This window comes from Mauremys reevesii, linkage group 5, assembly GCF_016161935.1.
Source record: "Mauremys reevesii isolate NIE-2019 linkage group 5, ASM1616193v1, whole genome shotgun sequence".
NCBI classification, from domain to species: Eukaryota; Metazoa; Chordata; order Testudines; family Geoemydidae; genus Mauremys; species Mauremys reevesii.
In genome coordinates, this window is record NC_052627.1 from 24,375,996 (window position 1) to 24,403,011 (window position 27,016).

Sequence of the window (27,016 nt, forward strand, 5' to 3'; positions counted from 1 at the left end):
GATTTCCAGAAAGCCTTTGACAAGGTCCCTCACCAAAGGCTCTTACATAAATTAAGCTGTCATGGGATAAAAGGAAAGGTCCTTTCATGGATTGAGAACTGGTTAAAGGACAGGGAACAAAGGGTAGGAATTAATGGTAAGTTCTCAGAATGGAGAGGGGTAACTAGTGGTGTTCCCCAAGGGTCAGTCCTGGGACCAATCCTATTCAATTTATTCATAAATGATCTGGAGAAAGGGGTAAACAGTGAGGTGGCAAAGTTTGCAGATGATACTAAACTACTCAAGATAGTTAAGACCAAAGCAGATTGTGAAGAACTTCAAAAAGATCTCACAAAACTAAGTGATTGGGCAACAAAATGGCAAATGAAATTTAATGTGGATAAATGTAAAGTAATGCACATTGGAAAAAATAACCCCAACTATACATACAACATGATGGGGGCTAATTTAGCTACAACGAGTCAGGAAAAAGATCTTGGAGTTATCGTGGATAGTTCTCTAAAGATGTCCACGCAGTGTGCAGAGGCGGTCAAAAAAGCAAACAGGATGTTAGGAATCATTAAAAAGGGGATAGAGAATAAGACTGAGAATATATTATTGCCCTTATATAAATCCATGGTACGCCCACATCTCGAATACTGTGTACAGATGTGGTCTCCTCACCTCAAAAAAGATATTCTAGCACTAGAAAAGGTTCAGAAAAGAGCAACTAAAATGATTAGGGGTTTAGAGAGGGTCCCATATGAGGAAAGATTAAAGAGGCTAGGACTCTTCAGTTTGGAAAAGAGAAGACTAAGGGGGGACATGATAGAGGTATATAAAATCATGAGTGATGTTGAGAAAGTGGATAAGGAAAAGTTATTTACTTATTCCCATAATACAAGAACTAGGGGTCACCAAATGAAATTAATAGGCAGCAGGTTTAAAACAAATAAAAGGAAGTTCTTCTTCACGCAGCGCACAGTCAACTTGTGGAACTCCTTACCTGAGGAGGTTGTGAAGGCTAGGACTATAACAATGTTCAAAAGGGGGCTGGATAAATTCATGGTGGCTAAGTCCATAAATGGCTATTAGCCAGGATGGGTAAGAATGGTGTCCCTAGCCTCTGTTCGTCAGAGGATGGAGATGGATGGCAGGAGAGAGATCACTTGATCATTGCCTGTTAGGTTCACTCCCTCAGGGGCACCTGGCATTGGCCACTGTCGGTAGACAGATACTGGGCTAGATGGACCTTTGGTCTGACCCGGTACGGCCTTTCTTATGTTCTTATGAAAAACAGTAGCTTGTTGTAAGAGTGGCAAGATGTAGCCTCTAGAAATCAAACTGATTCCCTATCTTGTTAACTTTATCAGTGAGCCCCTTTGGAATTGATCTGAAAGTTTAGCTATGGCAGAGAGGTGACAAAAGCTAAACATGGTATCTGTGGAAACTATCTGGAATCCTTTCAAAGACTGATATGGGTCAAGAAATATAATCTCATCAACTATACCATGATTGTAGACTGAGGCAGAATGGAGATTTTAAATCAAATCAAACCCATGAATTATTTCATATGAAGAAGAATAGTTGCTGATCTTTCTATTTGGTTGCAGGTTTGTTGGAGTATTTTCAAACTAATAGTGACTTTTTTCATGTTCAGTGCTGCTGGGTATTTCTCAAAATGTCTGTCAGGTGTAAAATACACTATTTCCTTCCCCTCTTCCCCCAGTACATTTAAAGGCAGAATTACTGATGGTGCAACACAAGTCAGCTTTTAAGCTTTTCCACTTCATTTTTACTGTAACACACATAAAGATACAACAATGTTCCATATTGTTAAAAAAATGAATAATCCAGTTCTTAACTTGGCAAAGTAAGAAGCGCTAGCATGGCCCTAGAATAGATGAGAGAGCCCAGTTTATTCTCAACAAGCATCACTGTGAAGTGGGTGTGTGTGGCATAATATCTATTTAATAACCCTCATTTAAATACTGACAAAAATGAAAAATTCGAAGTACTGGTAAAGAAAAGTACCAACCTATTTGTATCCTGGGATGGTGGGCAGAAGCCACCAAAGGTGCAGAGGGGCCACCTCAGCAGATGAGGGAGGGGCCAGAGAGTTGAGTGATTATGGGGGCCAAAGAATGAAAAAAAAATAGGGAAAGAGGTGCAGGTCACAGGTCAAAATGAGGGAAGCACAAGGAGACAGTGAATCCGAATGATGCCCTGAGAAGTACAAGAAGTCAATGGATGCCCCAGAGGAACTCATCCATGCTCACATCCAGGAAAATGGAACAGAAAAAGGCCATCTAGCCACAGAGAACTCCTGTCCAGCTTCCTCCTTTTGGACCAATGGATGGCCAGTGCCAGGAGGAGGGTGACAAGAAGTCCCAAGGCTTTGAGGGTTACAAATGGGGTTGATAGCCCTGCAGACTGGCATAGTCATACTGCAAACTCCCCCAATAGGAAGAGGCAGGCCAAAGTCAAATTTTCAGATGTTTATGATTGACCAGTGATCTGGGGTTCCTCCATTTTTGGGGACCCAACTTAAGACACCCTAACATGGTCTTATTAAAAGAAGAATTGAACAGCCACTTTCTGAAATTTTCAAAGTGTCCTGTAGCTACTGCCTTTTGTTTTCAAATTCCATATTTCTAAACATCTGCATACAAGCCTGGGAAACAGGTAAGTGTGGACTTACTTGGCGAACTGCATGATAGATGAGGGATTTGCAAACACAATCTAGATGTCCACTTTTCAAAACCGTGCTTATAAATGTTTGTTTATAAGTATATAACTATTTCAATATAAAAACTGTCTCTTGTTTACTGAGGTACTGATACTTACAGTTGAATTCAGATTAGAATGGTTAATTCTCAAACATTCCAAAATGAGAATGTGGATTCTTATTAATGAAAAGGATTCTTGAGCACCTTAAAATATCTGATGAAAAGTTATTCTTAGAACATGAAATGAATTAGCAGGAAACTTATTTAAAAAACAGAACCAAACTCTCTCTCTCTCATAGAACTAAATCAACTAGATGAATGTTATTGCCAGGGTAGGGCAAAGAGGAAACATGTTTTATTCATGTAGCAAGCTGCTATTTCACACTCATGCAAGTAAAACTACATGTGAACTAACAGCTGCTCTCAGACAGATTGCTGTGTGTCATAATCTTCTAAGGGAGCACAGCTGGAGAAATGTGCACAACATTTTCATCTGTAAATCTAACAAACTTGGAAAGCATATAGTACTGTATATGTAATACCAGTGGTGTTTACTAAGGGTTTTCCCTTGCTGTATGTAGAGAAAATGACTTCTGTCTTTAGGCTGCACTCCAGTGAATGCTCTACGAAGCCCCATGATTCTCAAGAGATGGCTATCTATCTAAAGCACAGACCTTCAGTGTCTCATGGTATCATGCAAATTATTTTACTACAGTCATGACCGATTAGTATATGTCCATATACGTCTATAGCAATCTGAAAAATCCATTTTGTAGGGTGAACACCATTTTTATTGTAATTGTACTCTTCCCTTTTGTACTGTAGCCTCCATCTTGGGCTGGGAATCTCAGGAGGTGTTAAAAGAAATCCCTACACCTAGCAGTGGGACCAACAATGAGGGAAGTCATCAAACTTGAGGATCCTCTATTCCAGGGGTAGGCAACCTATGGCATGAGTGTCGAAGGTGGCACACGAGCTGATTTTCAGTGGCACTCACACTGCCTGGGTCCTGGCCACCGGTCTGGGGGCTCTGCATTTTAATTTAATTTTAAATGAAGCTTCTTAAATATTTAAAAAACCTTATTTACTTTACATACAACAATAGTTTAGTTATATATTATAGAATTATAGAAAGAGACCTTCCACAAACATTAAAATGTATTGCGGGCACGCAAAACCTTAAATTAGAGTGAATAAATGAAGACTCGGCACACCACTTCTGAAAGGCTGCCGACCCCTGCTCTATTCTGATAGGTCCAACCTAGAACAGTAGGCTGGCAGCAATCCAGGAGAACTGTGGTGGGGCTGGAGCTAAGTAACTAATCACCCTGCAACAGCAAGACTGAGCAGGAGGAGTGGAAAGAAGCAACATCTTGGGATCTGGAAAGGCTCAACAAAAGACTCCTAAGTGGTGAGGATATCGAAGGCTTTGCATGCAAGTGTTTATTTTTGCCTAGATCAGTAACTCTTGTGATATGTCTATGAGTAAAGTGTGTGTGATTTATAAGTGCCTTTTTGCAAAGTCTCTGTGATGTTTGATATAACTGTCACATGATCCCCATGCAGTTAAACTGACCTTGAGGCCTGGGGGAGCTGGACCATGGATCCCACATCTCTAGAAAGGGATGTATATTAGTGGTGTATAAGTACTAAATAGAGGGTCTGTACCTTGGGAGTGTGCCAGATAGGATATCTGAGATATTGTATAGACACTTATCAGACCATAAGCTTGTTGTACACAGGATTCAGATTTTGGGTCTAATACAGCATCCTGGTGTCTGAACACAAGGGGAAACTCAGCCAGAGCTGTACTGAGAGTACCTAAGCTTACTTAAGGCATAAAATCATTTAGGCTAGCTCATTAAGTGGTCTGAACTTGCAAAGTGACAATGGTACTTGCATTCACAATCTCCATTGTATTCAATGGGAGTTGAGGGTATGCAATCACCTAGGACTGGACCCTACTTTACAATTTAAATGCATTTTAATTACTAACCCTTTAATTCAATAGTAAGTATAGTATAGTGGCAAAATATTTCCTATTTAAGTACTGTCCCTTGACAAAGTAAATATTTGGTGGCTTCTGTCTACTAAGTAGGAAGTTCAAATTACCTGGTAATACTTTTGTATTCACTAGTGGGACAGAGATATGGTAGGCAGATATGAATAGCATATATACGTTGCAATGGATATATTTCTTGGCCGATGCCCAGCAGTCACCAGCATTATGCCAATCTTAAATTCACATCTTTTAGAAGCCGAACACAATGATAATCAGGTGTACTCATGGATTCCTGAGCTCTGCAACAAACTCACTTTCTATTCCAACATACAATCATCTACAGTGCATGCATCTGGTTTCTCAGTCACACCAAAATGCAAAATCTTGATCCCTGAATAGAGCTAGATAGAAATATATGCTGAATAGACATAAGTGTAGCGGTAAAGCCCATAATATGTTTGCATCAGAGAAAGATACAGAGCCAAAGTTGAGAAATGGAATTAAGGGTTGGGGGATGAGGGCGGTAAGAGATGAGGGGATGAAGTTGGGGTGGATGTGAATATGCCTTAACTAATGATTTCCCTTTTTTTCTGGTGACTGTATTGATAGGAAATCCACTTGAACATCCTTGATTCTAACTTGAGAGTTTTGGGTGAAAATATTCTTTTGTTTTTTCCTTTAAATAGTGGAGTGGTGTTAGGTGTTTGTTCGTTGGAATCAGGGAAAAATGGGGGATGCTAGTGGAAATTTACTGTGAAATAGGGGAAGAAGCATATGAGAGGCTTGTCTCCATCTTTTCCTCCTCCAGTAGGAACTCTTCTAACTCTGTTACCACCTTGCTCGACCTTTTTCTGTCCAGTCCATGACGTATAGTGTTGGTGAGGATGCCTTTGAGGAATACAGTTATGGAGGTAGTGTGGGCAGTGTCAAAGAAGGAGGCGTTTTTATACCTCCTTTAAGTGCAATTATCAATGCATCCTTAGCTATGGAGTAACTAGTGCCTCTCCATAATAGTGGCAATACCTTTTTTACTTTATTACTCGTCTCTGCCAAAGTATTACCTTAGGAACTTAGTCTGGGCTGACAACATTCCAACATGTACAAAGGACCCTTTCTACATTAGATATTTCCACTGGTGTTGCTCAGCTCACCTGAGCTTTTGAGGAACCAAGCAAGTGTGGGCTATAGTAGATTTCAATCAATGTAGTCAACACCAGTGCAATTTTTTCTAGTATCTCCCTCCCTATAGGACTGATTTTGTCTCCAACCTCCCAGATAGTCATAGAGGTCCCTAGAAAGAGTAGAATTGATGTGGTTCTGCTGAACAAGATGAGGAAGGATTTTGGGGCCCCACACAGTTGCTATATGCCCCTGTTGCCAAGGTGAGTTTGGGGAACTGGGTTACAGTACATGCAGCAGCATGGCAGTGCTGCTGCATGTACTGTCCGGTGGCAGAATGCACCAGATAACAGGGATTCACTAGGGATTGTCAAGCAGCTCTGCAGCCTGCTCCATTGCCTGAGAGGATGTTTTGTTTCAACCCAGCCCCTGCAGAGCTTCTCAGTGCATATCTTAATGATTTGGACTGTGCTCTGTTAGCAGGATTTGTTCCTGCTTTTTAAAGTGCTGGGCAAGAGAGAAGGATATTGCTGAACGAATTAAGCCTGAAAAATTGTTAAGCATTAATCATGCAACATATAAATTGAGAAATATAAGCTTGTAGCACGCATCATGTTAATTACTATATTAGGCCAAAAAGAGCTATACCTTTTCATGTTGATGAATGCTAAATGACTGCCACCCATCTAGGGTTACCATACATCTGGGTTTTTCCAGACAAAGCCTCTTTTTTGAGCCTCTATCTGGAGGGGATTTTAACAACAGCAGGAAATGTCCAAGGTTTTTGCAGAGCAGACAAGCTATGGCTCAAAAAGAGCCCTGATTGGTCCACTTCCGATAGGTATCTCCCCTACAACTGCAGTGTTAGATCCATTCCCCTGCAACCCGCAACTGCCAGAGCCCACCCACTCAGGCCCCCTACTCTCAGCCCCAGGGAGTGGGTCCCCCAGGGAGGTGCTGACTGAGGGTGTTGCTATGTCCTAGCCTTGTGCCAGCTGCCCTGTCACAGTGACAGGGAGCAACACTGCCCCCTACTTCCAGTGAGTACCACTGCTCCAGCATCCCCGACTGTACCCCCTCCAATGTCCCCTGCCCCCTCAACTCCTCCCCTTTCAGGCAGTGTCCTATTTTGGGGAACCTGAAATATGGTAACCCTATACCTATCAGCATTAACTGTAGCTATAGATTGGCACGGCTGTTTTAGATTTGCAAATATTTGTGGATACACTGTGGGGTCCCAAGTGAGAAGAACATACATGTGTCAGCAACAATGCAATTTTGTGAAAAATTTAGAGGTTCTGGAATTTTTCATTCCACATCAGAACAAAACTGAGATCTTACAGTTTTTTTGCAAAGACTGCCCTGCAATATCCCAGTGACTAGAGACTTACCTGGGATGTGGGGACTGAGGTTCAAGCAGGCAAGACTTGAACCTGGGTTTCCCACGTCCCAGGTGAGTGCTATAATAACTGGATATTATGGATCGGGTCTGTCTGTTGTTTGATAACAAATTCCATCCTGGACCTGAGAAACTTCCTGATGAAAATTTCATTGAAACAGTTATGTTTCTGTGGGGAAAGTTCAGTTTTGACAAATTGGCCTTTTTCAAGGAAAAAACATTTTGTCAGAAAATTCCTGACCAGCTCTATAAGTGAGTTATCTGAGAGGGTTAGCCAAGCAAGCTAACTTTACAAGCCATTAGTCTAGTAGATAAACATGTAATCAGTGCAATACTCCTATATACTCTTGGGATTTAATGAATAAATGATTCATCTGTTTTGCCTTTAGCAACCGCACACAAAGTACATAGCCATATCCACCTTCTCATAAATATGCAGCAGTTTCTTTGAGCAGAAGTCTGCATCATGTTACACCGTCCTGGCAGAGTACTGTTACATTTGCATATAAGATGTGGTATAAAAGAAATGCAAATTGGTGTATTTGAAATCTTGTAAAGAAAAGCATTGTTCAGCAGTAAGAGCTTCATGGCAGGTAATTGATCACACATAAATATTTACATATTATACAGCAGTAGGCTGATACTTTTAACTGAAAGAAAACATCTCCATAGTGACTTTAATGTTTTCCCTAATGTTATATGTTTTTCTTTGTAAGTAAATAATGCATGCTATGTTGTCGTCTTAAATGCTTTGGGTTTCTTGCCTGTTTGAACATTAGTGCTATAAATGACTGTGTGTGGCTCTGTATAGGCCCTGATTCAGCAGAGCACTTAAGTTTGTGCATAAGTTCTTTGCTAAATCAGGGCCACAGTATGGAGGAGTACAGTTGTTTCTTGTTCTTTTTCAAAGTTGCTTATTCATAGTCTCACTTGAGGGATAAATATGGCCTTTTAAGTTGGGAGCAGAGACCAGGATGCCAATTAAACTGGGTACAGTGCAACTTCGGCAAATGCATTTCCAAAGTTGGTGCTGGATGCATAGCACCGGAGTTAGAGACTGGGCCCAAAGAGCCTTTGCCATCAGCTGGGGTTTCAGGCAGCCCTACTGCTCTTTGCAGGACTAGACAATGATGGCTGGGTACCCATTTACTTTCTTCATCTTTGTTTGTTATTGTTTTGGTTTATCTTTGTTCCTAACCAGGCTGCGAAGACCACTAAACGATGAAATATGTTTTAACTGACACTTAAATCATCTCTTGAAAATTTCTCTGGTGATTCCTGGTTAACTGAAAACATTTGAGATTCCATCTTTCTGAGACATCATTGAAAATAACTGTCCATTGGGTCACCAAATGATGCATTCTGGAATGTCTTCAGCAAACCAAAGAGGGGAAAGGATTTTGAAGGATGTAAATTAAAATATGTCCTTGTGGTTAATGACACTGTAACAGGGTAGCTCGCCCCTTAGAATGTAACTGAGCTCAGCAATCCTGTTCCAGTCCAGGTGCCACCCTAGTTTGGTGTAATCAGGAGGGTGGGGCTGCCCTTGGGAGTTAGAAATATGCATTCAGAAGCCTGAGAGGGGAGTTCAGAACCCAGAGTCCAGAGAGAGCTTAGAGACTAGAGAGAGAGGGCATTCAGAACCCAGAGTTTAGAAAGGGGAAGAGAGTCCAGAGACCTGTGAATAAAGAGAGCTCAGAGGAAGAGCTGAAAGCTTCAGGGAGGGGATGCTCTTGAAGATTTCCCTGGTTGAGCAGTGGAACCAGGTAAGCTGATGAAAGCAGGAGGCTTTCAAGGATTCACCTACAAATTTCCCAGCCATAGAGTGCTGAAGGCTGAGAGTAGCAGAAGGAGATTCTCCTGGATTTCTGAGTGGGAGAGTTGACAGGAGCCAGAGAGGGCTGAAAGCTGCTGAAATAATGGAGTGGTGAGCATGCTGATGTCTCGAGGCAACATCTGGTACACTACCTTGGAAGGAAACGGCAGAACGATACCCCAGCTAGACGGCTGGATGAGTCATAGTGAGACACTCTGGAGCTGTCCCTGGGAGCTGGGGTGAGGCATGGTGAGAGATGCTGGAGCCATATCTGGGAGCTGAGTTGGGATGTGATGAGAGATGCCAGAGATGTGCTTCGTGTTGTAGTGTTGTGACAAATGTGTACTGTTGGGCTGTGCTGGAAGGATTCTAGTTATTGTCAGACTTTGGGTAATAAACTAATTCCCCCAAAAGGCTATGTATTTACTCTGTAGGCTGTACTGAATTTATTTGAGGAATTCAGGGAAACTGAGGCAAGCAACACTTGTAGGACTACCGGGAGGCCACAAGAGGGCACCTGGGAGGAGACCACATGTTTGTAGTCCCTTATCACCTGATAAGTGGGGAGTCTGTTCACCATAAATTTCTGGGCAGATTTCACTTGTCCTTTTAGTTTTGCTTGTAATTTCAGCTCTTTAGCTTTAAAATGAAAGTTTAACTTTTCAGTTACATTATATTTTAACTGAACAGTTAAAGCGGAGAGGCCTTAATATATTGAGGGATTATCTGCAAAGAATGGTAATGGCTTTTTAATGTATTTTTGTTTGTGCATTACTTTTTATTCTTTATTTTACTGTGGCGTACTTTTATCTGCACTAAAAAAAGCCTGATCCAAAACATTTCATATACAATAATGAGACTGGGTTAGGGGGAAAAAAGATGAGTTCAAGCATATAAATATTGGATGGCTATAAAAACAGCCATGTGGCAAAAGGATTAGCATTTTAAATGGTCACATCAAACAAGATGCAATTAGAACTATGTTGCTTCCCCCCACACAGTTCAGAGCTTTCTCATATATGGGTTTATGAACCCTAGGAGATGAAACAAGTTAGCCATAATTATGGCATGTATAAAACAATCATTTAAATGGCCAATGCTTTCCCAGTGCAACTGTTCTATGGATATTACATTTTATGGTTGAACTCTGTTTTTATATTTTCCCCTTGTTGCCTTGGGGCTTGCCTACACATGAAAATGAATCTAGAATAAAGTAGGGTGTAAGTTTAAAGTTGCTGTTAGACCAGAATAAGAGTGCATAATTCCAAATTAGCAAAATGGATTAAGAGAATTTGGATTAAGGAGCTGCTATGGTATAATAAGAGCACTGTGATGGGGTATACACCCCACAAAGGGCTGGAAAGGGTTAAGGTGGCCTGGTAGGCCTGTTAACACCACAGGCTGCACCTGGAGGAAGAGTCAGGGAGTAGGGAATTGATTGCAAGCCAGTTCAGCTAGGCAGGAACAGGTGGGACCTATAAAGCCAGGAAGCTGGGAAAGGACAGTCACTCCTGGGAAGGAGGAGGAGAGTTTGAAGCTGGTACACCCAGGGCAATGCAGGAAACCAAGAGTTGTAAGAAGCAGGACAGGGAGGACTGGGAGAGGAAAGCCCAGAACAGCTGGACCCTGGGGAAGAGGCACGGATTGGGCAAAGACTGCTTAGGTCACTGTGGGAGTGATGGGGAATTTGGAGGACTGTACCCTGGAAGGGGGAAAACTCTGAGTGACCTAGCCAGAAGATGCTGCAGTTTTTGGGATGAGAGAGGAACTGCAGACTGGAGAGAATGACCAGGCAGAGGCACCAGACAAGTGGTGAGTGGTGTTCCCCATCAAAAAAACCCCACACATGCAGTTAAATAGAAACAGTTAATCAAAATAAATATTCCAGAATAACTCCCCATGTACACAAGCCCTTGGAGAAATGACTGGAAAGAATTAAATAAAATAGAATAAACTGGTGGCAATTAGCTACATTACAGTAAGGTGTGTTTTTAATACCTCTGAATGTCCAGAAAGGCAACATCAAACTATATTGTATATTAATTTAAATTCAGTTAAGATGATACTAATCATAAAGATTGTCTTAACTAGTTACCAACCATTTACTATGTAGTAATTATTTTCAGCTATTTTTCTGAAGCAATAGGAGTGAGGGTAAGATGACTGATTAAAAACAAGGTCCAGTAATAAGATATCAATGAGTGCAGCGAAGAGTTCAACTCTTTTGAAAATCAGGCCACTTGTTTAATTGAATTTAGGAGCTTAGCATTAGTTAGGCTTCTATTTTTTTAAAATAAATCTTTACCCGGTTTACTGCACAGTGATATTTGAAGTACCACAGTTATTTGCTATTCTAAATGTAGTGAAATATTTCAGTGCCTTAAATACCATTGCCTGGTAAATAAATGCTGTCTATCCTTTCAATGGTGGCCAGTGTTACCAGTTCCTTGTTTTTCAGTTCAGTTTAAAAAAACATTCAGAAATTTCTATTAAATGCAGATCACATCTGGAGGACGAAGGTAATTATGTATTGAAATTGTAGTGATCTATTTGACAGGAGGAAGAAAAGTAGACCAGATAATGGTTCATCAGACTAGCCCTCTATTTTTAGATGACTTATTTCAAGTGAAACATGGGCTATTAGATCATAATAGTGACTGGTGCATTTTGTTATTGAAAGAAAAACAAAACCATGTTTCAGAAGTGGGAACCGTAGCTTCACAGCAATTACTGTTTGTGGTGATGGTTAACATCCTATCCGGGCAAATGTTTGAAGCAATTACTATTACAATCTGAATCCATATTATAGAGTAGATTGCCTATTAGAAGGTTCATAATGTGCCTCAGTCTGTTGCAAGATGCTGAATTTTCCACACCAAATGATGGAGGTTTTTGCAGAGGATAATTAAAATGTAGTCAAAAAAGAAAATGGGACTAGATAAACATTTAGGCAGGATTTGACTCCATTTCAGTGAGCCTCAGCTTGTTCAATGTGGCTAACAGCGGCCATTTAACAGAACATAAGAAAATCCATCTCCTCATCTCAATCCAAAACCAATCTAATTCAACCATAACCAAAAAATAAATATTCATTTTGGTGCTGTGCATCACTTACACCAACATTAAAGTGCATTGGGATTGTTCTAAGTGAAAGATGCCATATACACAGCATTAATAGGGAGATAAATCCAGGCACATTGTGCTAAACATTAACCAAGGGTTTCTGCCTTAAATAGGCAAAGAGCAAAGAAATGCTGTGTTAAGGGTGAAAAATGCAGCCTTCACTTATGTTTTGTGCCAGTATATTGAAGATTGTTCTACGTGTAAAGCTAGATCTTCAAGCATTCAGCTCCCAGTTAGGCATCCGATTGCTGCCATTGAGACCAATGCAGAATTCCTGCTGCCATTCCTCACACTGTGAAAATGATGAGGGAGCTGCTCAGCACTTTTGAAGAACGGGCCATTTCATTTAGGTTCAAAATGGGAGCTGAGCATGGTGGTTTTCTTGGGCTTTTTTTGTTTGTTTGTTTTTAAATCTCTACATGACAGAGGAGATTTTCAAAGACTCGAAGTACAGTTAGGCACCCAACTCTGATTTTCTCCTTAGAACATCTTCTACGTGGCCATAAGCAATAGACTGAGTTATAGGAGGACATGCATCTGAACTGTGAGTTCCCTTGCTTTGGTTAGCTAAGCTGTAAAGATTTTGTATGTTTGTGGTTGTGTTTATGGGGTATGTGGGTTGGAGGGGGGGTCACACAGAATTTTGCAATTTAATAATGCTGTATGTGAAGTGAGAAAATGCACTGCCTGTGAAGTTCAGCTAACCAAAGCTTCAGATGATTTACAGAAGGCTATGGGTGATACGACTGTTTACTACAGTTCTCTTTTCATGTAGGGTAACTCTTCCCATGCTCCCACAAGACGGGTCTCATAGTATGTACAGAAAGAAAACGGTAAAAGATGTAAAAATCGAGCATGCACTACATGTCATGTTCACAAAAGCGTAAAATGTACAGTGCTGACAGAGGCTTGCAACTAACCTGATTTAAAATTTGATACCTGGGAAGGAGACATGAACACCTAGTTTTAGTTTTCAAAGAGTATATTAAGCAGACATGACAGTAAAAGAAGAATCAACAGAGCAACAACAGCAACCACCAGTAAAATATATTACTGTAATTTAAGGCAATAAATAATGAGGTAAAGACCTTATGATTTTTTTAGAAACCATGTTAGTTTTTTTTTTTTTTTGATGGGGGCAGAGGAGTAAACTGTGTACATGCATATTGGGTTTTCTCCTGGTTCTGGATAAGGCTGGATTGTTGACTGTAAAAGAAAAACAGATTCTCCTCACTGACTTTTATGAAAGTCTCTAGAATGTGTTATTCTCTAGTGGACAAGCTTTTACTGATTCCTATTTGAGTTCAGATTTCAAACATAACCAGGTTTAAGATTTCCAAGTTCCTCAATCTGCTCATATTTTGTTTCCTTCTCTATCAAATAAAGGAGGAGTATGTGTATGATCTGAAATCCAGGGCGGCTCTAGCTTTTTTACCGCCTCAAGCACGGCAGGCAGGCTGCTTTCAGCGGTGTGCCTGCAGGAGGTCCCCAGTCCCGTGGATTTGGCGGCTTGTCTGCAGGAGGTCTGCCAGTCCCGTGGCTTTGGCATACCTGCCGCCAAATCCACGGGACTGGTGGACCTCCCACAGGCAAGCTGCCGAAGGCTGCCTGACTGCCACCCTCGCAGGGACTGGCAGGCTGCCCCTTGCGGCTTGCCGCCCTAGGCACGCACTTGGAGCGCTGGTGCCTGTAGCCGCCACTGGCTGAAATTAACACTTTCCTGCAATAGCAAACATCTTTCATATAACTAGTTGGTTTCATAATAGTTCCACTGTAGTCTACCTCAACAAAGCCATTCATACAGTGGTGTAATTAGTGCATTCTTGATCTTCAAATGTAAGGGTAAAGATATAAAAGTCTGTTCCATGCTTGCTTTTCCCTTCCTTGCACTCCCCAAGGGAAAAAAACATGAAATAAAATGACCAATGCAGGAATTGATTTGTACTAGCAGTATGCTATGTTCATGTGATAGCCTTAAATTGAGTCTCCTCCCTCCTCCACTCCAGGGAAACTTGGAGGTGGTGGTGGCATTTTCACCTGTTGTACAATTTGTGTAATGACCAGTAACTCCACTGAGAACAGAATTAGTCTAACACCGAGTACCTTTAGAAACACACCTTGGGTATATTGGGACAAGCTCCTGAGGAAAAACCCATGTATGTATGGAGTGCCAAAATATGTTAGTATAAATGGAGGACCAGTTGCAATCAATCCAATTTCTTCTCCTTTTCAGGCTATTTGTATTTTTCATAGCATTCCAATTCTGAGCCTTTTTTCAGTACATTTTTTTCCCATCTGCCCCTTCTGTTCCTTTGTCACAATTTCTCCTAAGTGGAGATGAACCCACTAACGTTCATCATTCAAACTGAACTTCTGAACCATCAGGATTGGGTTGGAAAGGAGGCAAAACAAAGTAATCTGTCTCTAGCTTTATCAGCAAAAAAATGATAGCTAAGCTAAGCATACACTGCTCTGATTATTTTTTTTTTTTGTCGTGCACAGTCATAATTTTTGGAGTGTCAGACTTTGTCTATAATCAAGGGCCTCCAGTGGTTTGTGAAGATTGGGAAGTGCGAAATACAGCTATAGAGCTGTGCCTTTGTACTGTGATGTACATTACTTAAAATGATATTCTGTGTTTGAGTACTGAAAAAGTAAGCAATATTTAATACACTAAAAACTGGTGAAGATGAAATGGATGCCTGATTATCGTGTCTCATTTTCAGAGAAGAACAAGGGCTGAAAGTGGAAGCTCTGGGTTTTTTATGTTGTTTTTTCCAAAGAAGAAATGTAAGTGCATACTTCCTTAAAATGTAACCTGTTTGGTGTATCATTTTGTTATTACATTACTATCTAATCCCAGCTGTGTGTGGTGGCAAGCAACTACTTCCGTACAGCATACTTAACCAGAATGTGTGTGTTTGTAACAGTAACTCTATTGGGACGTCTCCCATGGAACTGTTCTAGCTTAATGAGTGAATAGACATGACACTTGCTGACTTAGGACATTATTAACAGAAATTCCACTTAATAAGGATACATTCAACAAGGGCCAAAGGGTTAAATAGTGTTTAACCAGGTGTAAATAAGCATGAAACTGTAGTCCCTGATCTTTTAATAAAGTTGCCAAATAAAGTTTAAAATAAATAAAGACAAAGTGCAGTGCATATTTATGTTGGTATTATATTTTTATTCAGTTTGATATTTCATGTTACTTTGTTTCTTTTCAGGCATATTTTTTTTAAATCCTTAATCAGGACAATGGTTGTCCATAAAGGTTTCCTAATTAAAATGAGATTACTAGAATAGAATAGTTTATTTTATCTGTTTTTAGAGTTTGAATTAGCAGTGTGATATTTATCACTTGTCTTGTCCCAGAATACCTACTCTTATTTGTAGGACTTCCAAACAGTGGATTTGATTACAGTACCTCAAAGACTAACCATAAGAGCATCAGCGGTTCTTCTTCATGCAATCTCATGAGTTGTAGGACTAGTGAAACACAAGAAATAAAACAATCAGAAACGTTTATCCAACACTCCTACTCCTCCAGCTTTGGTGGCACAGGTACAATTGAGTCCATATTTGAACCACTCCTCTTCGGGGCTTTGCAAAACCCCAATAAATCCTTTGTCTTGTCCATCTCTAGAAACAATGAGTTATGTTTGGCACTACAAAACAATTATGATTATTTTAGGGAAACCTTGGATGGATGGTCAGTAGACACTGGGAAATGAAGGCTGATCCTGTGCTTATGTTGATGTGATTCTATAGACTTTGGCTCAATTCCCTGCTCTGACACACATATGCTATATGACCTTGGGCAAGTCACTGTCTCTCTCTGTTCCCAAACTGCAAAATGGGATAATCCTGGGACAAAAATAAACAATGGTAAGATTGTGAGGCACTCACATATTATGGTAATAGCAGCCTGTCATGGGGTGATCCCCCAAGAGTTCTTTCAAATCTCAGTCACTGATCACAACCACTCCAGGTCGTCTTCACCACCACCATTGTGCTTTAATATATATTTACAATAAGCTTCCCTCACTTGCTTTTGAAGGATAGAGTAGCATCAGCCACTCCTGTCTACTTCTGTCTTCCTTCAAGCTCCTTACTCTCCTCTTAGCACTTCCTTCCCTCCTTTCTTCTTTCCTAGCTGCTGGGCATACTTACACCTGAGGGGATAATTGGGTGGATCTCCATTGAGTTAATTGACTGCCAACAGCCTGTCTTCCAATCAGACTACAATTAATATAAATTGAATCCGAAGAAGTGGGTATTCACCCACGAAAGCTCATGCTGCAAAACGTCTGTTAGTCTATAAGGTGCCACAGGATTCTTTGCTGCTTCTACAGAACCAGACTAACACGGCTACCCCTCTGATAATTAATATAAAGTGGTGGTGATTTAAGTGACAGGGTGCTGCATTAGCTCCTGAGTCAGCACATCCTGTAACACTGCCATATAAGTACCTTAGATGGTAGGTTGTTATTCTTTGAAGCATCTAAATATTACTATCGTTTGTTTGAGTGCCAACAGTATGTTGGGCATTGTAGAGAACCTACATTAAGACACAGTCTCCTCCCCAAACAGATTACAATCCAATCGTTAAGTGCAGTGTTTGAACTGGGGCGGGGGGTGGGGGGAGAAGAATAATGTGCTTTCCTCCTCAACATTTTCCTTTTGCAGTTTTTCCCTCCCTTTTCCATAAAGCAGCAATGCAAAGGAGGTCTGACACTAACCATCTATGTGCATGGAGGAGCCAGACCTGTTCAAAGGCTGTGTTTGACATTACCCAAACTTGAGTGCTAATGTTGTAAATACTCCATGAAACTTTCACTGAATTTGTCCAGCTGTTAGTTTGAATAAAATCCAGTGTTCTCTGCTAAGCTGTGGAATTTAATCATGCTACCATCAATAGCTATGTTACACTTAAAATGTGATAAGCTTTTGTTACAGTAACTCAGTGGTGACACTATTTGACAAATTCATTTTGAATTGAGTTAGAAAGGAGTCATTAAAATAACTTCTTGTGAATTTGCTTACTCATCTGAAAATTCCTCCGTCACTTGACCTTTAAGCTTCTTGTTTTAATTGGTCATCGAGACCTTTCAAGCGGGGTTTAATAGAAAGGTAATAATGCCATTCCGCTAGATGAAATTAAAAAGCGGCACTGCCTCTTGGGAAGGTGTTAGAAGGACTGTTTGTAGAGATATGGGACATGAGATTTATGGATATTTCTATTCATCCAACCCATTTTCTTTGTTATATTTGTCGTCATGAGCAGCCTGTGACAAGGAGCTTCAAACTCAGCATGATCAATGCTGAGTGTGAGATTAGCATATCAACACTTTGCCAGGGTTTGAGTTAGTACACAAAGCGCTCTTCCATTGGCACTGAGCATGTGGGAAATATTTGTCAATATAAAACAGACATTCTAGGGAAGCATATTTGTTTTGAAATTGATGGGGGGGGATATAGGTCTGATTCCTTCTCTTGTCAAGGACTGACTTGAATGTTCCCATGGCAACACAGTTGGTTGCTCTCCTTAGGCAGCTGCTGATTACACTTGGAATTTTATTTGCATTCGTGATTAAGGAGGAGTATAAAAGGACTGAGGTAAGGAATTAAAAAAAGCAATAAGAGGATAAAAGACCTTTCAATCAATGTTCCTCAGCAGCTTTAATTAAAAAAAAGAGAGAGAGAGTGATGCTAGAATTTTACAAACTTTTATTTAATGGTTGAATGTCTGTGGCAGTGGTACTGGAAAATGTCCTGACATCCTGAACTTCTGCACATTGCACATCTATATACCATTATAGGGGAAAAAAACATATTTTTTGTTTTCCAATGATGCCTAATGTGTTCGTGGTTTTGGTTTTTTAGAATAATTACATCTTTCTGGCCTGAAACTGTATTAAGATGAAGGAACTTTACTATTTTACAATATAATTTGTTCAAATCCTCTTTTGTGTAAGGGCATTCAGATATTAGATATCACTGTACTTTTGGCTTTTAAGCCCATAAGTGTTTGTTCCGTCATATGTAACATGCTGGGAAAACAAAGCCATCACCACAGCTTCCTACACTGTAAATATACATCAGGAAGACTGCAAGAACATGAAGATTAAGAAACAAAGGCCTTCAGTAACTAATGTGCAAATCTCTTGAGTTACTGGTGTTGCATGGATAAAACAGAGGGCAGAATTTGCCCTTACAGGTGTATTGTGCTATAGATAAAGATGTACAACTTCTATTACTGTTATTGAGAGGGCAGTGTATCAGTGGCAGAATAGACAGAGTATTCTGGAAAAAAAATTGCTAGGATTTCCAAAGTAGGTGAATTTTCCCTTGCTTAAAATTAGTAACTGGCTCTGTTTTTCAGATAATATCTGTAGGAACTGGATTTTCTTGCCATTAAACCAGGTGGCTGCATGGCAGAATTTGCAATAAAAACATGCAGAAACGTGCAAGCATCAATTTGTTTCCTTAGCAAACCATTAAAAGCTGCAGATTTAAAATGTGTTAAAAGGCTTTGATCCTTTTTTTTTTTTATGCTGTTATCTTTTTGATACTGTAGTGTACTCTGGCCATGTTCATTTTGGTGAAAGGTGAGCCAACCTGGAGGCATTTGTTCTCAGTGGTACCAGATGACAGAACAAGAAGCAGTGGTCTCAAGTTGCAGTGGGGGAGGTTTAGGTTGGATATTAGGAAAAACTTTTCACTAGGAGGGTGGTGAAGCACTGGAATGGGTTACCTAGGGAGGTGGTGGAATCTCCTTCTTTAGAGGTTTTTAAGGTCAGGCTTGACAAAGCCCTGGCTGGGATGATTTAGTTGGTGTCGGTCCTGCTTTGAGCAGGGTGTTGGACTAGATACCTCCTGAGGTCCCTTCCAACCCTGATATTCTATGATTTATTTGGGTCTAAATCTGATTTAGGCTAGTCCAAGGTTCAGAGTTCAGGTTTTGAGCCCAAAGTGGTGGTTGATGGAGGAGGGTTATGGACCAAAGCCCACTGAAGTCAATGGGTCTTTCCATTGACCTCAATGAGCGTTGGTCTTAAGGTTTCTGATATAGATGTAATTATTTTTATTTTTTAATAAAATCATCATATATTTGAAATTCACCTGTGTAGAAGTCTTGTGCACCACCTAAATCCTGCTTAAGGCCTATTTTGTGATACAAAATGGGATTTAAGTGGTGCACAAGCTTTTTGTTGGCCTCTACATGAGATGAATTTCATCCTGGTGGAATAACCATGTGATCCTTTTGCTGTAATCATTCCTTCTCACGTCAGCCTTCAGTTGTCTGTTACTCTTACTCATGTTCAAAAATTTTATTGCAAGTGCATTGTGTAGGGACCCCGCTGGAAACCTTCCCCACATGAGGTCAGTGGGAGTTCTGTCATTGACTTCAATGGAGCCAGTATTTCAACCCATGGAACCACAGCATGTCATTAAAAACAATTTTTAATTGTATTATATAATTTATTATAAATGAATACTACCAAACTCTCAAGATTTCTGCCATCTTGAAAGGTATAAATCTCCCACAGAGTAACTTCTCTCATTTCTGCCATCTGTCTGTCTATTTAGGTACTGTTCTGTGCCCCATTACTAAAGTATCTAGGTGCCACTGCTGGAAAACAGGCCCCTTCTGAGTTTGGATCTGATCCAGATTAAGGACAATGGGAGCAGGAACATAAATAACCTTATTAAAACCTAGAGACACAGACAGAAGTGGAGTCAAAATTTAGAGGGAGTTAGCATCTGGCATATCATTTAAAGACACTTTTTTAATTTCTGTGTGTTACATACAGCTGATTGGATCAGCATTCCTTGTTAAAAGCAGGAGATTGTGTCTTGAATAGCAACTGTCATCTGGATGGAGACATTTCTGGCTGCTTGGTAAGGTGATTGCAGACAGTTGCTATCCAAAACAGCCTCCTACTTTTGACAAGGAATGCTGATCCAATCAGTTGTATGTAACACACATGTAAGTAGTCCCATTTCAGTAGGGTGACCAGATGTCCTGATTTTATAGGGACAGTCCCAATTTTGGGGGCTCTATCTTATATAGGCACCTATTGTCCCCCACCTCCTGTCTGACTGATTGATTTTTACACTTGCTATCTGGTCACTCTACATTGAAGTCAATACTTAAAGTTAAATATGTGTGTAAATGTTGCCAAGGTTGGAGTCTTACAAGATGTTTTTTGCAGCTTCAGAAGTAAAACCTAAAAAAAAGTATGAGCCTGGACAAAATCTGTATGATATATATGATAGTATAAATGTGATATCTTTACATAAAAGCATATATTTAAGATGAATGCAATTTATGCCCACTTTAGGACTCCTTCACACTTTTCTGCAAGTGTGATGGGGCCTTATGGCAAATAAAACCATGTCCTAATATTAAGATTAGATGTGATGTTTTCTAAAATTATGCCAAACTCTGATTTTTTGCTACATCATAAAGTATAACAAAAGGGCCATCTTTTTTAAAATGGAATAGCTTACCTCAAAAATATTTTTTAATTGTTCTGTGTTTGAACCAGCCTCTGTATCTTTATCAGCAAACTTCTCAGAATGTTTCTGCTATGATTAATAGATTTGCCATAGGCATCCCTTCTCTTGAACTCTCTCTCCATTAGCATACCAATTTTCTTCCTATCAGCTTTACTTTTTTTTAACTGGACTGTTATCCAAAAAACCCTATTCATACTTCTAAAGGGTACTCAGGAGGGAATGCTGAGGGAAGTAGACACCAAGAGAATGAGTGAGAAAAAGTGCACAGTACATTTATCACTACTTAGCATCATCATTGATGTGAGAGAGATCTGTGAAGGGCTGAGGATTTTTACTGGAAACGTCAGAATGTTAGATTTGTAACAAAGAACTTGATGGAAATGAAGAATTACTGCAACTGTGATATGCCAGATCTGCTGATACAAGAAAATGCAGTATACATGAAGAGACATTTGTCATCTTCTATCAGTAACTATGAACCTTTCCATCAGATCCCTTGGCACATCAGATCCCTTGGCACATCAGATTTCCACCCGACTTGGTGGAGAATGCATATGTACCACCACATGGATGGGGGGAAGCAGTAGATGTGCTATATCTTGACTTTAGTAAAGCTTTTGATACTGTCCCGCATAACCTTCTCATAAAGAAACTAGGGAAATGAAACCTAGATGGAGCTAATATAAGGTGGGTGTGAAAATGGTTGGAAAACCATTCCCAGAGAGTGGTTATCAGTGGTTCAGTCATGCTGGAAGTCCATAATGAGTGGGGTCCTGCAGGGATCGGTTCTGGGTCAGGTTCTGGTCAATAATTTCATCAGTGATTTAGATAATGGCATAGAGAGTACACTTACAATGTTTGCAGATGATACCAAGCTGGGAGAGATTGCAAGTGCTTTGAAGGATAGGATTAAAATTCAAAATGATGTGGACAACTGGAGAAATGGTCTGAAGTATATAGGATGAAATTCAATAAGGACAAATGCAATGTACTCCATTTAGGAATGAACAAAGAGTTGCACATGAACAAAATGACTGCTTAGGAAGGAGTATTGTGAAAAGGGATCTGGGGGTCATAGTGGACCACAAGCTAAATATGAGTTAACAGTGTAATGGTGTTGCAAAAAAAGCAAACCTCATTCTGGGATGTATTAGCAGGAGCGTTGTAAGCAAGATACAAGAAGTAATTCTTCCGCTCTACTCTGCTCTGATAAGGCCTCAACTGTAGTAGTGTGTCCAGTTGTGGGCACCACATTTCGGGAAGGATGTGAACAAATTGGAGAGAGCAGCAAAAATGATTAAAGGTCTAGAAAACATGACCCACGAGGGAAGATTGGAAAAAAAATGGTTTATTTAGTCTGGAAACGAGAAAACTGAGAGGAGACATACTTTTTCAAGTATGTAAAAGTTTGTTATAAGGAGGGGGAGAAAAATTGTTTTTCTTAACCTCTGAGGATAGGACAAGAAGCAATGGGCTTAAATTGCAGCAAGGGAGGTTTAGGTTGGACATTAGGAAAAACTTCCTAACTGTCAGGGTGGTTAAGCACTGGAATAAGTTGCCTAGGGAGGGTGTGGAATCTCCATCATGGGAGATTTTTAAGAGCAGGTTAGACAAATGCCTGTCAGGGATGGTCTAGATAATTAGTCCTGCCACGAGTGCAGGGGACTGGACTAGATGACCTCTCATGGTCCAGTTCTATGTTACCAGGCAAAAGACCCTCCTCTCCCTTCCAAACTTTTTCTGGATTCCCATGGAGATTGAAGGACTGCTTCTAATGAGAAAGTGGGGTTATGAAAGGGAGAGAGAAGGAAACAAGAAGTGAGAGAAGGTGAGGATCTGTAAGATGCTTGTATTCTATGGGTGTGAACTTCAGTATCATGATTAAATAATGGTGGACTTTTAAATGCTACATAAGGAACTGTCATTAGGTTCAGCTTGGGACATATAAATTGTATCATGTACCTATACTAGTAAATAATACTCTCCACAAAGAAGACTAATATTGACAGGATGTGCAGTGGCTTTTAATATTTTAAACTAGTACGGATCTGAAAAAAGGGCTTCCTAATAGTAGTTGATGGCACATATATGCTGCGTCTGGGAGATGTGATGCCTAGTGTGGCTAGACAGATTTGCACTAGCTCAAGCTGAGTTAGTTCACTAAAAATAGCAGTACGGAGGTTGTGACATGGGTGGTGTCTCAGCTAGCCACCTGAGTCCAAGCCCACCTGACCTCACCCAAGGCCGAGCTTGTGTGGCTAGCCCAAGCTGCTACCAATACCCAAAACCCCCACTGCTATTTTTTAGCCCACTAGCTCACCTTGAGCTGGCTCAAGTGTTTCCACCTGTGGTGGGAACCACATTTTTCCAGCCAGCCTAGCAGTACTGGGGCTGGGGGAGTGGCTAATGATCTTTAAGGGGCCCAAATTATTGCCAGAGAGGCCAAAATACGTACATAGTTATCCAGTGGAACAACAACAGATTGGGGAGTCCGTATCTTCTATATAAATTATAAATCATAGTAAAATATTAACATAATAGCCAATAGCTTTTTTAATCTCTCAAAAACCAACATTTTCCAGGGGTCTAACTAGCTGGTTTTTTTTTTTGTTTTAAATGCAGGGACCCCAAAATACTCACTTGTCTCCCTCCCCCGGTAATAGAACCCTAGAGCCAGCCCTACCTTACAGCTGCGATATAGGTATCCCCAAAGAGGCATCTGCATCTCTGCATAAATCCAATCTAAACCTGAACTAGAAAACAGGATAACTGTCTGAATATATCATCATGTTTCCAATATGAAGTAGAGCTGAGTGGAGAAACGAAGCTTGATTTATAGCTCCCATGGAATGTTCTGATTGTAGAGAGAAACTTCAATATAGTGAATAGGTATCTTGAACACAAACATGACTTTTAATTAAAATGATAAGTAACAGACTGAGAGAGTGAATATGCAAAATCAGCAACTCAGACAAATGTTTCTCATTACTGATTTAGAAACCTCTGTGGTGTCTTCATTTTCTGATATGAACCTTGTGTGGTTTAAATTGTGTGATTGATCTGGTATAAAATCCATGAGATGCACTTGTTTGCATTGATGTGATAACTATAACCAAATACAGTGTAAGTATTTGAATAACACAATGCAATTGTAATCCCTAGCTTTAGCATTTACAGATGATTTCAGTGTATATGTATGGAAGGGCATATTTTAAAGCTCGTGGCTAAAATGGACTGTAGTCAAATTCAAGCCAGCTAAAGCTCCTAGAAATAGTTCAGGTAGTTTGCAAGCTGTAGCATGTGACTGTTATATGTATATGTATGTATATGTGTATGTGTGTATATATGACATCTTGTGCTAGGCTTTTGCAGTTTTTTCATGTAGCACTTGAAGGTATCGATCTGCTAATTATTATATTTATTTTTATATTTACTTACTTAGGCTGCTGCTGGAAAAGATAAATATTTTTAAAGAGAGATGATTTTCCATTTTTATCCTGGCCATAATGCTATTTTGTCATTTCAGATTGTATTTAGCAAGGGTGACATAATGTTTTGTGACATCATGTTTGTTCTGGTGATCATTAGTTAGTTGGTTTGGTACTTAGTTGTATTTTTGGGGAGGGGGGCCACCCTAGTTGTGATGAGAATAGTTCTGCGTACCCACTAGAAATTTCTAGCAGACCTCTATCAAGCCACATACCCAAAAATGGGTATATTCCAAAGCATCCTAAATCTGGAAGCTTTGACATGTTACTGTTTCTGATAACAAGGTTTTCTTTGACATCTGTGAACCATTGGCAAGCACCAATCCTGAAGATTTATAGTTCCAATACTTCTTTCCTAAACTGGCAAATAGAGGTATTAGCTCCCTTACAGGATCAGAACAGCTTGGTCTTAAATTATAATGGATTGATTGGCCTGTGGTGAAGCCAACAACTATTTTCACCCAAATGGGCCAACTGGAGAATTGTAGTCAATATGCCTGTGTACACTTTTTTTTTTTGGTTTTCCTCCCAAGGGGTGTGTGTGTACCGTGGTAGGTGGTTTTTTTGGGGGGAGTGGGGGGGTTCATTTATGTGTTTCTTAAAACTCATTGCACAGGGTTTTGGGAAGTTCTTGGGTGAAGTCTGCTGCCTGTGGCATCTCGACAGCTACTAGGTTTTCCCAAATTCACAGTCTTAAGTCCTGATTTTCTTTGTACTTACAGTGATATCAATCAGAAGTAACTCAACTGAAGTCAATCAGCCTGCACTAATGAAAAGCAAGTGCAAGATTTTTTTCAGCAATGTTGACAGTGGTTTCTCATTGACAAGATTTTCATTCTGTAAGGAGACCTGCTACACCATTGCCAATCCCACTAAGGCCAGTGAACGTTCAGAAATGCTGGAAATCCTCATTTGCTGTACAGTTGCTGGTTGTCCATTGAGAACAGGTGTGCACATCACCTTTGTTTAAATGTTAGAGCCTTTCGGTGCCACCAAAAATGATTGATAACATGGGCATTGAGGGTTCATTTCTTAGTTGATGTCTGATTCAAGATAGCACGGAGAGCTTGTCTGAATTCAGACAAGTAAGTAGTGACTTAGGTTGTAAGGCAGTTTGGTTAGATCAATAATCATTGTATTTTAGGCCTTTTTTTGTGTGTGGGTTGCTGCTTTAGTTGTGTGTGTTTGTTTTTAATTTGACAGTTTCTTAGCAATCTCCAACTAATGAGACAGCCAGATCCCCGTTTCCATGATATTTAGTTAATGCAATGCCTTCTAAGCGATGCGGCCTGTCACTGCTCTCTGACATACTTCAGTGAGACAAACAGGAAGTCTGCCGATATAGAAGCTAGGAAAGTTGTACCTTACTCCTTGCCTGCATTTTATGAATATGAGCTTGATTCCCTCAAAGCATCTCTACCAAGTGCCAGAAGGATGGCATGAAGTAAACACTTTAACTCCTGCTCTGTTACCTTTCTCGTCCTCATTTCCTCCAACCCATCAAAGCTGTTTCATTGAAGGAAATTCTTTCTAGTCACTATACCCATATCTCTCTGTAGCATTTTTTTTGACAGTCCCTTGAGAAAACTTTTAATTAAGCAATAGCATATGACTGAATTTGTGCTCCTTTGGAGCAAATCACAATCACTCAAGTGCATGTTATAAAGCAGCTGAAATTGAAATTTTGGTTTTCCTTGTTTGTTTGCTATTTGTTTTCATTAAGTACATTATAGTTTGGACTTAGATACACTTGGACAAAAATTTAGAAACAAAAATATTCCTATTTCCATTTTTATTTTTGGTAGTAAATTTGTTTTGGTCTGTATTCCCTTGCCCTATCTTGTGATTAGTAAAAGGAGAATGGGGAAAAAAGTAGTGGTCCTAGAAATATTAGACTAAATTAGGTGTTTCATGACTGGCATGATGGCTCAAATTCTACTCAATGATTCTCTATGCCAGAACTGGTTGCATCTTGGTGGAGGATGAAAAGGAGGTGATCCTTGTGTTTGATGTACCTAGTAAAGGTTAGTAAGAAGTAAAACAGGGTTTATCTTATGCCCACGAGGGAATCTTAATACCTATGGTCTGCTATTACCATTATTTATGGGTTTATACAGTGTATTTTCCTAATCTCAAATTAGTTTGTAGTAGATATCAATTGACACAGAGTAGTATTGCAGAGTATGATTGATTGCCCTCTTAGCTGCTAAGTAAATATTGTGGGACACGCTGAAGCTGGAAATGCAGGTGGGAAAAGTGATGCCAAAGAAAGAAGTGGTACATGAAAATACTAGTGGTCCATTTCAGACCTGATATAAGTAAGTACAAGTCCATTGAATTCCATGGTATTCCATCTGCCTCTACTAGTTTTGAATTTGGCCTAATCTTTCTACTTAGATCAAGTTATGTTTGGAATCACTGGTACATGCAAAAGTTGTACGAGCTCACTCTGGAATCCTTGTGTAATAATACATCATGTATGCTAGTACACTCAACAAACTCCCATCAAGCAAATTGGAGTCAGGATAATAAAGGTTGGTTTCTCCTCTGGGCAGTGCCCCAGGATGTATCATTTCTGAAATGCATTCTGGAGCTTCTTGAGGAAAGTTACAAGGGGAGAATAGAACTTGGTAATGCATAGCAACCATACTCTTTCTTTAGATAAATTATTTGATTGAGCTTGGGATGGGGACAGCATTGTGGATATAGTTGTTGCATTTAATGCAGGCTGGAACTCTTGAAGCATTGTACATTTTAGGTTTTTGTGTGTTTATATGTTGTGTTTCTGATATTTCATGTTTGCTTAGTATATTTTAATCTCAATCTTTAATA

At 39.9% G+C, this 27,016-nt stretch overlaps 1 protein-coding gene and 1 long non-coding RNA gene across 12 annotated transcripts in view; both read left to right on the forward strand.

Moving 5' to 3' along the window:
• GRID2 (glutamate ionotropic receptor delta type subunit 2) overlaps positions 1 to 27,016 on the forward strand; it is a 1,020,962-nt gene that overhangs the window by 507,026 nt on the left and 486,920 nt on the right. The window contains exon 2 of one of the 11 annotated variants that reach the window (XM_039542699.1): positions 14,894 to 14,957. The exons of 9 other annotated variants lie outside the window; for them this stretch is intronic. In XM_039542699.1, coding sequence (XP_039398633.1) covers positions 14,894 to 14,957 — 64 coding nt within the window. Of the gene's footprint in view, positions 1 to 10,572; positions 10,857 to 14,893; positions 14,958 to 27,016 lie in introns of those variants that run through there. One more of the 11 variants, XM_039542700.1, reaches the window with a different exon arrangement.
• LOC120407198 lies at positions 3,532 to 7,705 on the forward strand. The gene is made up of 3 exons (XR_005599837.1): positions 3,532 to 3,643; positions 3,963 to 4,119; positions 7,618 to 7,705. It is a non-coding gene; the product is annotated as an uncharacterized LOC120407198 (long non-coding RNA).